Source organism: Hydra vulgaris, chromosome 12 (assembly GCF_038396675.1).
Source record: "Hydra vulgaris chromosome 12, alternate assembly HydraT2T_AEP".
NCBI lineage: Eukaryota > Metazoa > Cnidaria > Hydrozoa > Anthoathecata > Hydridae > Hydra > Hydra vulgaris.
In genome coordinates this window covers 82,124,383-82,137,500 of record NC_088931.1, presented here as the reverse complement: position 1 = coordinate 82,137,500, position 13,118 = coordinate 82,124,383, and the positions used below count along the sequence as shown (strand labels likewise).

Here is a 13,118-nt window from a genome sequence, read left to right as displayed (position 1 = left end):
AAAACTTTGGTCTTACAGACTTTGATCGTACATTTCTATTTAGATTGAACCAAACAGTATTTTCTTTCTTTTTAGCGCTAGCTTCAACTGGTGTCATTTTAATTGAAGAATGCTTTGTGTTGTTGTAATTATTTACCATTTCATCTAAGACGTCAATATATTTTCTAGTAGAATTAGCTGAAAAGTACTTAAACATTTTATCTTTCATTGTTCTATTCCATCGTTCAACTACGCAACTTTTTTCTTCATTTTCAGTTGAGTATAACTCAACACCTAGAGCTTTAACGTGCTTATTATAAAATTCTAAGCCTTTATCTACCCATATTTTTTGACATTTTCTTTCGTGGAAGATTTTATTTAAAGCATAAGCAACATCAACTCCAGTTTTACTCTTCAATGGAACAATCCATCCATACTTTGAAAAAACATCTATCACCATTAACACCTAATTCATATGGGTCTTTCAGACCTAATTCATATGGGTCTGAAAGATCTAACCCAAATTTTTCTTTAGATGCTATAATAGGTTTTATAATACTTTTTTCACGTGTTGTCGGATTTTTTATAGCGTCCATTTCTTTGATCATCATCTTATCAGCTAAGTTTCTTTTTGCATTATCATTGAAGTATTTATAAGCAAGATCGTGATGGTAAGCTTCATTATCAACTCTATCTATAGGTTTACTCCATTCTTTATATGCATCAGTAGAAGTTAATTGTTCATCTAAATTAGTGCCTGGACCAGCAAAGTTCATTCCAGGTAAATGCATTTCACCAGGGAACTTTGCCCATGGTAATTTTATTTTTTTAATTATTGAGTTAATTGAACTCACTAAATCTCCTCCTTTTTTTGATGATACAAACTGAGTTTTTGTTGTTCTACATATAGCGCAAGTTCCACGTTGCATATTTCTATTGTTTTTACTCACAACATTTTGCAAGTTTAGTGTATTTATTTTGTTTCTACATTTGACACAGTACATTTATATATATAAAAAAAAATCTTATATATAAAAATGGATATTATAGATTATTCATGGAATGTAAATAAAAATAAGCGAAGTAATAACAAGTTGTTACCAAAAAGTATAAGAGGAATTATTGTTGGAAAGTCGGGTTGTGGAAAAACTACTTTATTATTAAATCTACTTTTAAGACCTGGTTGGTTAGATTATAATAATTAACAAGTTTTTGGAAAGTCTCTTTTTCAACCAGAATACAAAATATTAAAAAGCTCTTTTGAAAAAAAATTGCCAAAAGAAATTATTAATGAACTATTTAAGCTACAAGACCAAATAGAACAATTTAATGCAAATCCAGATTTTGTAATTGCAGAAGTTTCAAAAAATTTGAAAGATAAAGCAGATATGCAGTGTAAGTTTTTTGAAACGGATGAAGATGTACCAAATCCTGAGGATCTTGATATTAACAAGAATAATTTGATGATATTTGATGATTTGCAATTAACAAAACAAAATAAGTGTGAAAAATATTATATAAGAAGAAGACATAGTAATGTAGATTGTTTCTATCTTGCACAAAATTATTTTATGTTACCTAGACAAACTATTAGAGAAAATGCCAATTTTATTTGCTTATTTCCTCAAGATGCAAAGAATTTAAGTCATATTTATAGAGATCATGTTTGTAGTGATATGAACGAAGATGAGTTTAAAAGATTTTGTAAGCATGCTCGGTCAGAACCTCATGGATTTGTTGTCATAGATTTATCTTCTAAAATAGATAATGGAAAATATAGAAGTGGATTAGATAATTTTTATTTTCCATCTAAAGTTTAAAATAATTTTTTTGTATATAAAAAATGTATATAATATTGAATGATAAAAGTAGTCATATAAAAGAGAAGTTTGCTCCTATTATACAACTAAGTGAAGATAAAGATTATGAAATGGCATTAGTTGGTCTTGATACATTCTACAGTTTTCCAAATGTTGATTCTTCAAATAACAATTTTAGATATAGTTCAGATAATGGAGCGACTTGGATAGATATAAACATTCTAGAAGGTAGTTATGAGATTGATGGTATAAATAAGTATATTGTGGAAAAAATTACTGAAAATAGTAAAATTATTAATGGAGTTGAAACTAGTATTATATTTTCAGCAGATAATAACACATTGAAAACAACTTTAAATATTGAAGCTGGTTATAAAGTTGATGTTAGACCTATAAATTCAATTAGATCTATTCTTAGTTTTAACAGTCAAGTATATTCAACAGGATCTTATGAATCAGATAATATAGTAAACATTTTAAGTATTAATAGCATAAGTGTAACAAATGATATAATAACATCATCCTATGTAAATGGAACAACAGAAAACGTTATATATTCATTTTTCCCAAGTGTTGGTCCTGGATATAAAATTATTCAAGAGCCATTAAACTTAATTTACTTACCAATAACACTAAAAACAATTTCAAAGATGGAGACTAAATTGGTTGATCAAGATGGAAATCTGATAAATTTACGAGGAGAAAAATTAGCTATTAGATTTCATATAAGAGAAAAAAAATAATCTAACTATAACAAAATGAGTAAATATACTAAAATTAAAGTAAATCTTTCACAAAACCAAATAGAAAAAATTAAAAATGCAATTGAATGTGGTATTGGAGCTAACATTAAGTTATCGCATTCAGATTTAAATGGTGAACATGTATTAGCTGTAACAACAACACAATTGAATAGAATTAGAAAAGCATATGAAAAAGGCACTGGTGTATCAATTATTTTAAGTAAAACACAACTAGTACACAATTCTAAAATAGAAGGTGAATTTATTGGTGCACTTTTACCGTTTCTTGGTTCTTTAGCATCAAGAATTATACCACCACTTGCAACAGGACTGCTTTCAGGAGTAGGCTCAGCCGCTGGATCAACTATGATTAATAAAATTGCTGGAAATGGTATTGTGTACATAAAAAAGTAGGGACAAGGAGTTAAATTAACATGCGCAGGATCTGGTTTATATTTGAGACCATGGAGTAAAGGAAGTTCTGTAGGTGATGGATTGTACTTACGTAGTGGAAATGGTTATACATCAACAGGATCAGGTTTATTATTAGGACCAAATTCTCCATTTGCTAATATTCCATTTTTAAATATGATTCTTTGATTTTCAAATTATATATAATAAAATATATATATAATAAAATGTCAAATAGCATGCCAGTGCATAAATTTATAAACAAATATAAACAACCGGAACCATTTCCTATAGTTTTTAAACCACATAAAAATTCACAGCATCCTGCAATATTAATAAATGGAAGATATGATGTATTTGAACAACACGACATTACAATAAAATCTCTATCACATCAGTGTATTCTTTTAAAGTTTGATGTAGTAGTTAATAAAGGTGTTGCGTTAGTTTCATTAAAACATGAACTTAGATTAAAAATGTTAAGTTTACAAGATTGTATAATAGCAGAGTCTGTTGATGATATTATAGTAACAATTGTAAATAAATCTTATTCTGATGTGTTAATAAAAAAAGGTGATTGTTTTTGTTCTGTTAATCTATTGTGTTAATTTTTTTATTTTTTTAATTAAAAATGGAATACAATAATAAAATGTACAATAACATTTATTCAGCGATACCTACTGAGAATAACAATATTTACCCTATTCTTCCTAATACACCTGAAGAAAAATCATATCGGTTACAAAAAATTGGCGAGATTCAAAAATAAATAGAGCGTGAGATAGAAAAGAGAATAACGCTAAGTAAAAAATATCATAGAGCTGTAAAAATAATTTCTGCAATTGATAATGCATTACTAGCAAGCACTATGGCACTTGGAACTATTGGAACTGGTTTTTTATCAATAATCATTGCAGCACCAGTAGTTATTGCATGTGAAGGTGCTGCATTAGGAGCAGGTGTGTTATCAATAATAGGCGGACAAGTTAATAAAAAAATGAATTTAAAAGCAGAAAAGCATGAAAAGATTAAAGTGCTTGCTGATTCAAAACTAAATACAATAAGTAATTATAATTCTAAAGCTTTAGTAGAGGGCATATAGATGACAAGGAATTTGAGTTAATACTTGGTGAACTTGAAAAATTTCAGACAATGATGGAGCAAATTAGAATAAAAGTTAAAAATGAAATTGAAGAACAAACAAAGTTGTCACTAATCGACCAAGGGAGAGAAGAAGCTATTAAAGTAATTCAAAGTAGGTTTAATAAAAAAATAGTCACTAAACATTTTATTGGCAAATAATAAGATATGCAACCATTATTTCCATTCTTTTTAGAATGTAGTAAAAGAGAACAAGATTTGAATAAAAAAAAATATTTGGAACTTCTTGGATTTGAAAAAGGAGGTTTTATTGTTGATTCAGGAAGTCACTCTATATTTATCACTGATTATGGAAACTTTCAGATACCATCAACTTATAGTGATGATGAGAGAAATAAACTTTATAAACTTATCTGGAATGAAGATAGTGATTTTTATTGTGTAGAAAGGGACATTAAAGAATCACTTAAACAATGGAATAATGTTAAAAACAGGATAAATTAAGAATTATAGATAAATATGTACTTCAATAAGAGTGTGATTTCAAAGAAAAAAAACTAATAAAAGGTATTTTATCAATGGCACTTATATTAAGATTATTAGAAACAAATGATATCATTTATAAAGACTTTGAGATTAAAAAGAATTGTGGAACGTTTAATATTGATTATTTAAATAGTTTGCTAAAACGTAAAACGTAAAACGTAACGTAAAATGTAACGTAAAACGTAAATCATAAAACACAACATAAACTTTTATGTTGTGTTTTTAAATTTTTTTTATATAAAAACAAAATGTCATTTTTAAAAATTACAGACACTGAAAAGAGAGATCAAATTGTAAAAGAATTATCAGAGAGTAAAAAAAGAATACAGCAGAATCATCTTAGTGAAAAGATTGGAGATTCTAATTTGCAGATAGACTTGTCAAAATTGTACAAGCCATTAATTGATAGTCAATTTGGAATAAAGGAGGATATATCTAATTTGCAAGATCAAGCTAATCAATTTGCTCTTACGTTTTCAAATGCATATCCTGAAATACTTGCTTATGGATCTAAAAAAATAATGCCTTCTGATGAATTTTTAAAGTTGGGAAAAATTGCAACAGACTATCTTAGGATGTATACTTATAGTAAAAAGTCTACAGACACTACATTCGGAATACATTCTAAAGAGGGTAAATTTTTTATAGGAAAAGTTCCAATATTAATTAACAATGATGATATAGATATAAATGGAATAAAATACATAGGTACTCCTGGTCTTTGGGAATTACTAACAAAGTCTAATCCTAATAAGGAAATATATAATATAGATGATCTTCACAATTATCGACATATAATAATACAAACAGATTAAATTACTACTCATTCAGGAAAACCAAAGTCATTTTGGAGCGAAAAATACAAAGAAATAATAGCTCCCATTTGGAGAGAGTTAAAGAGAACTAGAATGCTTGAGTATCAAAGAGAATCAAAGGGAACAGGAATAGGACCAATAGTTCTTCCTTGCGATCCTATTGCACTTCTTGATATGCTTGAATTACGCATAGCTGCATGGAGAGCAGGTAATACTGGATCAAGAAATGAAGCTGTTGCAATTTGTGATGAATTGTTAAGACATGGTGTTATGAATAGTGATCAGTATAAAGCAATACAAAATAATCTAGCAATATGATAATATGAGTATGATAATATGAATATGATAATATGAGTAAAAAAAATTAAAAAAAAAATTGCGTACATAAAAATGCTATTTGTTAAAAATAAGAGATATGTTAAGAAGCAAGTTGTTGGAGGAAGTGGTATATTTGACAATTCAATAAATTTATTTAAACAAGCAGCATCATCAAATGTAACAAGAGTGTCATCAGCTATGTTGAAGAGGTTAGCTGCTAGCGATTTAGGAAAAACTGCAATAACTGCTGCTAAATCAGCAGGAAAAGAACTTTCAACATCAGCAATAGAAGCTGCTAAAGATGTTGCAGTTGAAAAAGGAAAACAATTAATTAGAAAGGCATCTACTAAAGTTTCTCAACCAAATACAGTCATTAATAATAAAATTAATGACATAATCTCAAATTTAAATAAAAAAGCTGATGAAGTTACACCAAATATAAATAATAAAATGATGGGGTCTGCAATAAAATCAACAGCTATAAGGATAGAAGATCTAGCAAAAAAAGGCCGAGGTCTTCGATTGGCTTAATTTCTTTATATTTACTTTTCATTTTAAAATTTTTTTTTATTTTGTATATAAAAAAATGGCAACTTCTGATATATTAAATTTTACTGAAATCCCAACTGTGGATGATGGAATTAAAAGATTTGAATTCTATGAATATGAACCAATAGCTCGCACACATTTAAATAGCACTGGAGAAATAAGAATTAACATTGAGCAACAAGATTTGTTCACACTTCCATCTGAGGCTTATCTTTTGTTTGAAGGAAGACTTCTTAATCTTGATAGGACAGCTTATGCTAATGCAGATGCAGTGGCGCTTACAAATAATGGTATTATGCATTTATTCAGTGAAATAATATATCAATTATCAAACCAAAATATAGAGTCAGTTTATTTTCCAGGTCAAGCAACTACAATGTTAGGAATGCTTAAATACCCAAATGACTTTCAATTAGCACAAGGATTAAATCAATTGTGGTACAAAGATTCTTCAACAACAGCAGTACTTGCTGATAACTCAGGGTTTGCAATACGACAATCATACATAATTCAGAAAGCAACCACAAAGGGAACATTTTCATTTTATATACCTTTAAGACACATTTTTGGATTCTGCGATGATTAGAACAAAGTTATTTACGGATTTAAACATACACTAACTCTTGTTAGAAAAAGTGATACTGGAGCAATTTTCAGAAACGCTCTTGCAGCTGCAGGAAAAGTTAATCTTGATAAAATATCATTGTTCATGCCACATGTGATTCCATCAGATTTAGAGAGAGTTAATATTTATAAAAGTATTGAACCAAAAGTGACACTTCCAGTAACTTTTCGCGCAAGGCAGTGTGATACTATAACTGTTCCACAATCTACAACGTTTTCTTGGAGACTTAGCGTAAAAACATCTCCAGAAAAACTAAGATACATCATTGTTGGATTCCAAACAAATAAGGATGGAAATCCAGAAGTTAATTCTTCCATATTTGATCATTGTGACTTAAAAAATATGTACATTATACTTAATCAAGCAAAATATCCAGCTGCTGACTATAACTTATCATTTCCAAATCATCAATTTTCAAGAGCCTATAGAGATGCATCTGTATTTAGTGAGAAAAAAAAAGAAACATAACTCCTTCAGACTATAAAGATTTATACCCACTCTTTGTTTTTAATGTTAGTAGACAATCAGAAAAATTTAAATCCTCAGTAGTAGATGTACAAATTAAAGCAACATTTAATGCAGCTGTTCCAGCAGATACTGAAGCGTTTGCTGTTGTAATATCGGATAAGTTTTTACACTTTCAATCAGACGGAAATAAGTTGAACGTTGTTTATTAACTTTTTTTTGAATTGATTTAAAATTTTTTTTATCTTTATATAATAAAAATGTATTATACAAGAGAAAACTTGCAGAAGTTGTTAAAAGAAAATAACATTTCACAAACATCTAAAAATTATGTTACATTGTTAATGATTGCTGTAGATAATGGGTTGATTGATAAAGAATCAATCATGTCAAAAGCAACAGAAGCAACTGATGAGAAAAGACCAGTTGGAAGACCTAGAATACATCCAGTAAAAAATGTTGATGAGAAAAGATCAGTTGGAAGACCTAGAATACATCCAGTAAAAGAAGAGAAAAAAGAAATAGATCCAAAATATGAAAGATTAAGAACAATTAAGAAAAAACCAGTCAGTATTAAATTAACAAACATAGAAACAGGAGAAGAAACAGTATATAAATCTTTATATAGTGCAATGCGTGAATCTGGTCATGGATATAGATCTTGAAATCTATATATCTTGAAATGCGTGATGGGAAGATTGATAATGGATATAAGATTAAAACATTAAATTCTGAAAAATTAAAAAAAAAATCTTGATATATAAAAATGGGATCTGATAATTTATTTGAAAATAAAAATGCGATTGAATTGTTAAAAAATAATTTAGATAAAGTAGATTGGAATTGTTTATCTGAAAATCCAAATGCAATTGAACTATTGAAAGAAAATTTAGATAAAGTCAATTGGAATACTTTATCTTCAAATCCAAATGCGATTGAACTATTAAAAAAAAGTTTAGATAAAGTTAATTGGCATAATTTATCTGAAAATCCAAATGCAATTGAGATATTAAAAGAGAATTTAGATAAAGTCAATTGGACAATGTTATCTAAAAATCCAAATGCAATTGAACTATTAAAAGAGAATTTAGATAAAGTAGATAGGTATTATTTATCATTAAATCAAAATGCTATTGAACTATTGAAAGAAAATTTAGATAAAGTCAATTGGATATGTATATCTATGAATCCAAATGCAATTGAACTATTGAAAGATAATTTAGATAAAGTAAATTGAAGTTATTTATCTGCAAATCCAAATGCGATTGAGATATTAAAAGATAATTTAGATAAAGTATGTTGGCATTTTTTATCTCGAAATCCAAATATCTTCACATATGATTATGAAAAAATAAAAGAAGCAAATACTTATTTGCTTGAATTGAAAGATTTTTTCATTACTCCTTATTATCTAGAATTATTGATTAGATTATATGGAAGAGAAAAAGCTTTAAAATCATTCCTTAAAGAACCAGAAAATGAGATTGAAATTAAAGGGAGATCAAATTGGAATTTTTAATTGAAATTCAATTAAAAATTTATCTTTTAATGCAATTGAAATATTAAAATTCTGAAAAATTAAAAAAATAAAAAATCTTTATATATAAAAATGGGATATGATGATTTATTTGAAAATCCAAATGCTATTGAAATATTAAAGGCTAAGTTAGATAAAGTTTATTTTTTAATGCGATTGAAATATAAAAGAATAAAAATTAAAAAAATAAGACTTGTCATATAGAAATATAGATGCATTTAAATTTCATTTGAAACTTTACATATGAAATATTGACAAGAAAAAAATATTTTGAAAAATGATATAAAGAAAATGAAAATTAAAAAAAATTATCTTGCTATATAAAAAATGGAAAATAAAACGGTGTAAGAATTAAAACAAATCGCTAAAGAGCGAGGAATTAAATATTATTATAATATGCGAAAAAGCGATCTTATTACAGAGTTATCGAACACACAGATGCAATCAGTCGAACAGATGGATACAAAGTTTATACTTGATGAGCCTGTTCCAGATATATCATCTTCAATTTTAGCTCCGTCACCTTTTCAATCTATTACACAAATTGGAAAAGAAAGAAATGAAGAGATTAGAAAAGAAATAAATAAAAAGATTAAAGAACTTGCAGATTGGGCTGTGTCATATGTTCCAGAACCAATTAAAAATGTTGTGAATAAAAAATTTGATGAATTAAAATCTACAGTTTTAAATTTGTATCAAAAATTTGGAGTTAGAAATCCGATAGAGTTTAAATTATCACAATCAGCTGTTAAGAATGTAACAAATCAGTTTTCAGTTAAAGGAATAAAAAGATATGATGCTATATCTTTCATGAATGCTGCTAAAAAAAGGGCAATTAAAATACTAACCGAAAATAGAAATTCAAAGGTTTATATAGTTCTCACTTGTGAAATAGAGTGTACTGATATTAAAACAGGATTAACTATAATCACATCTGCTCCATTTAGAACGAATAATCAAGTTGTATTAGAAACAACAGATTTAGATGAGTTTTATGAAACATCAAAGCAGAAAATTTTAGAATCCTTATCATCTTTTCAACAGTTAGGATCAGGTTGGAGATTTGTTTCTGTTGAAAAGATGGATATCAATTTTATTGAGTATAATCCTATTAAAGCTAAATCATATATTCCACTGGATAAAAATTTAGAAACTTAAAAAGCAATAATTAATATAAAGAATGAAGGTAATCAATGTTTTAAGTGGTGCATCATAAGAGCATTAGATCCAACAGCTAGAAATTCTGAAAGAGTAGATAAAGAGCTTAAAAATCAAGCTGAAAAAATAAACTGGGATAAAATAGATTTTCCAGTATCGTTAAATCAAATTACACAATTTGAGAAGAATAATACAGATATCAGTGTCAATGTATATGGTTATGAAAATTCAGAAGTTCATATTTTGCATGTATCAAAGAATAATGATCGCAAACATTTAATAGATCTACTATTAATCTCAAATGGAGAAACGAATCATTACTGTTTAATAAAAAATTTAAGCAGATTACTTTCATCGCAAAACATCGAATAAACATTGCAAAAAAACACTATTGTAGAAATTGTTTGTTAGGTTTTAATTCTGAAGAATCATTATCTAATCATAAATCTTATTGTGATACACATGATTCAGTACGAATAGAACTTCCACCACCAAATTCCACAATGCAATTTAATAATCACAATAAATCAATGAGAGTTCCGTTTGTAGTATACGCTGACTTTGAAAGTTTTATCAAACAAATTGACACTTGTGAACCCAATCCGAATGAATCTTATACTAAACAATATCAAAAACATATTCCAAGTTCATTCTGTTATTATATTAAATGTTTTGATGAAAGTTTTTATCAAAGCAGTCCAGTCACATTTACTGCAAGTAATGAAACAGATGATGTTGCACAAATTTTTGTCGATAGTTTACAAGAAGATATTAAGAAAATTTGTGATATGATTAAATTTCCAAAAAAGATGATATTTACTACTGAAAACAAGCATGATTTTAATGCAGCAACTGAATGTCACATTTGCGGAAAAGATTTTGATAATGATAAAGTACGTGATCACTGTCACATTACAGGAAAATATAGAGGTGCTGCTCATCAAAATTTTAATTTAAATTATGAAATTCTTTCCAGTACTATTTCACAATTTATCTGGGTATGATTCTCACTTATTTATAAAGAAATTATCAGGAGGGAAATTGAGTTGCATACCAAACAATGAATAAAAGTATATTAGCTTTTCTAGAGAAATTAAAGTCGATGAGTATATTAAAGAAGGTAATAAATTTGAAGTTAAAAGTGAGCTTCGTTTTTTAGATAGTTATAGATTTATGGCTTCTAGTTTAGATGCTTTATCAAAGAATTTAGCAAAAGACCATTGCAAAAATATCGGAAAATTATATTTAGGGAAACAATTAGATTTATTACTAAAAAAAGGCGTGTATCCCTATGATTGGATAGACTCTGTTTATAAATTTAATGAAAACCAATTACCACCAAAAGAATTATTCTTTTCAAAATTGAACGATGAAGATATAAGTGATGAAGATTACTCACATGCACAAACTGTATGGAATGAGTTTCATTGCAAAACATTTAGAGATTAACATGACTTGTACAACGTTTCAGATGTGCTTTTACTAGCTGACGTCTTTGAGAATTTTAGAGATGTTTGTATGAATTGTTATAAATTAGATACTGCTTGGTATTATACATCACCAGGATTAGCTTGGATGCAGCATTGAAGAAAACAAAAGTAAAATTTGAACTGTTGAGCGATTATGATATGATCCTAATGATAAAGAAAGGAATAAGAGGTGGAATCAGTATGATATCTAATAGGTTAGGAACTTCTAATAATAAGTACATGGATGAAGCATATGACAAAAACAAAGAATCAACATTCATCCAATATCTAGACGCTAATAATTTATATGGATGGGCACTGAATAAACCACTTCCAACACATAGTTTTAAATGGATGGACGAAAATGAAATAGAAAACTGGAAATCAATTCCATGTATACTAGAAGTAGATTTAGATTACCCTGAACATCTACATGATGAACATAATGATTATCCTCTCCCACCTGAAAGATTAAATATGGATAAAGTTGAAAAATTAGTCCCCAACTTGAATAATAAAAAAAAGTATTTGTTGAAAATTCATTATGAAAATCTAAAACTATATGAACGATTAGGATTTAAGATTACTAAAATTCATAGAGGCATAAAATTTGAAGAAAGAGCATGACTCAATGAATAAATTGAGCTAAATACTAATCTATGAACCAAGGCAACGAATGATTTTGAAAAAGACTTTTTCAAACTGATGAACAACTCAGTATTTGGAAAAACAATGGAGAACATTGAGAATAGAGTTGATATTAGATTAGTAACAGACAGAAATGAAGCTATTAAACTAGCATCAAAACCAAACTTTGAAAGTAGAACAATATTTGATGAAAACTTAATAGCAATACATATGAAAAGAACGAAATTGTAATATGCTAAACCAATTTACTTAGGAATGTGTATATTGGATTTGAGCAAAACTCTAATGTATGAATTTCATTATGATTACATAAAGAAAAACTATGCTGATCGAGCAAAACTATTATTCACAGATACAGATTCTTTAGCATACGAAATTAAAACAGAAGACTTTTATTCCGATATTTCTAAAGATATTGAAAGCAAATTTGATACAAGCGAATTTAACCCAAAGCACCCAGCAATTACTAATGTAGGATTTAAAGTTGGTCTTAATAAGAAAGGAATAGGAATGTTTAAAGATGAGGCTGGAGGAGCACAAATTGAAGAATTTGGAGGACTCAGATCAAAGTTGTATTCTTACAAAGTACACAGAAAAGATAACAAAAAATGTAAAGGAGTGAAGAAAAATGTTGTTAAAAAGTATATAACACATGAAGGTTACAAAGATTGTTTATTAAATAAAAGAGATCATATTAGGAAAATAAATGTAATAAGATCATACTCACATGAAATTTACACAGAAGAGATCAATAAAGTAGCATTAAGCGCAGAAAACGATAAAAGAGTTATTTTAGAAGACGGAATTCACACATTAGCATATGCACACTACAAGCTATAAGAAAATAAGACAATAGGACAATAGGACAATTAGGAAAAGAACCCGAGAAGCCCAAGTGGTAGGGGAGCCTAAAAATCATTATTTGAGAAAAAAA

At 27.7% G+C, this 13,118-nt stretch overlaps 1 protein-coding gene across 1 annotated transcript; it reads left to right on the top strand.

Moving 5' to 3' along the window:
* Positions 1-6,319: 6,319 nt before the first annotated feature.
* LOC136088404 (uncharacterized) lies at positions 6,320-7,375 on the top strand. The gene is made up of 2 exons (XM_065812111.1): positions 6,320-6,765; positions 6,913-7,375. Exons 1-2 carry the CDS (start codon positions 6,320-6,322, stop codon positions 7,373-7,375), a joined length of 909 nt encoding a protein of 302 aa, XP_065668183.1.
* Positions 7,376-13,118: the final 5,743 nt, after the last annotated feature.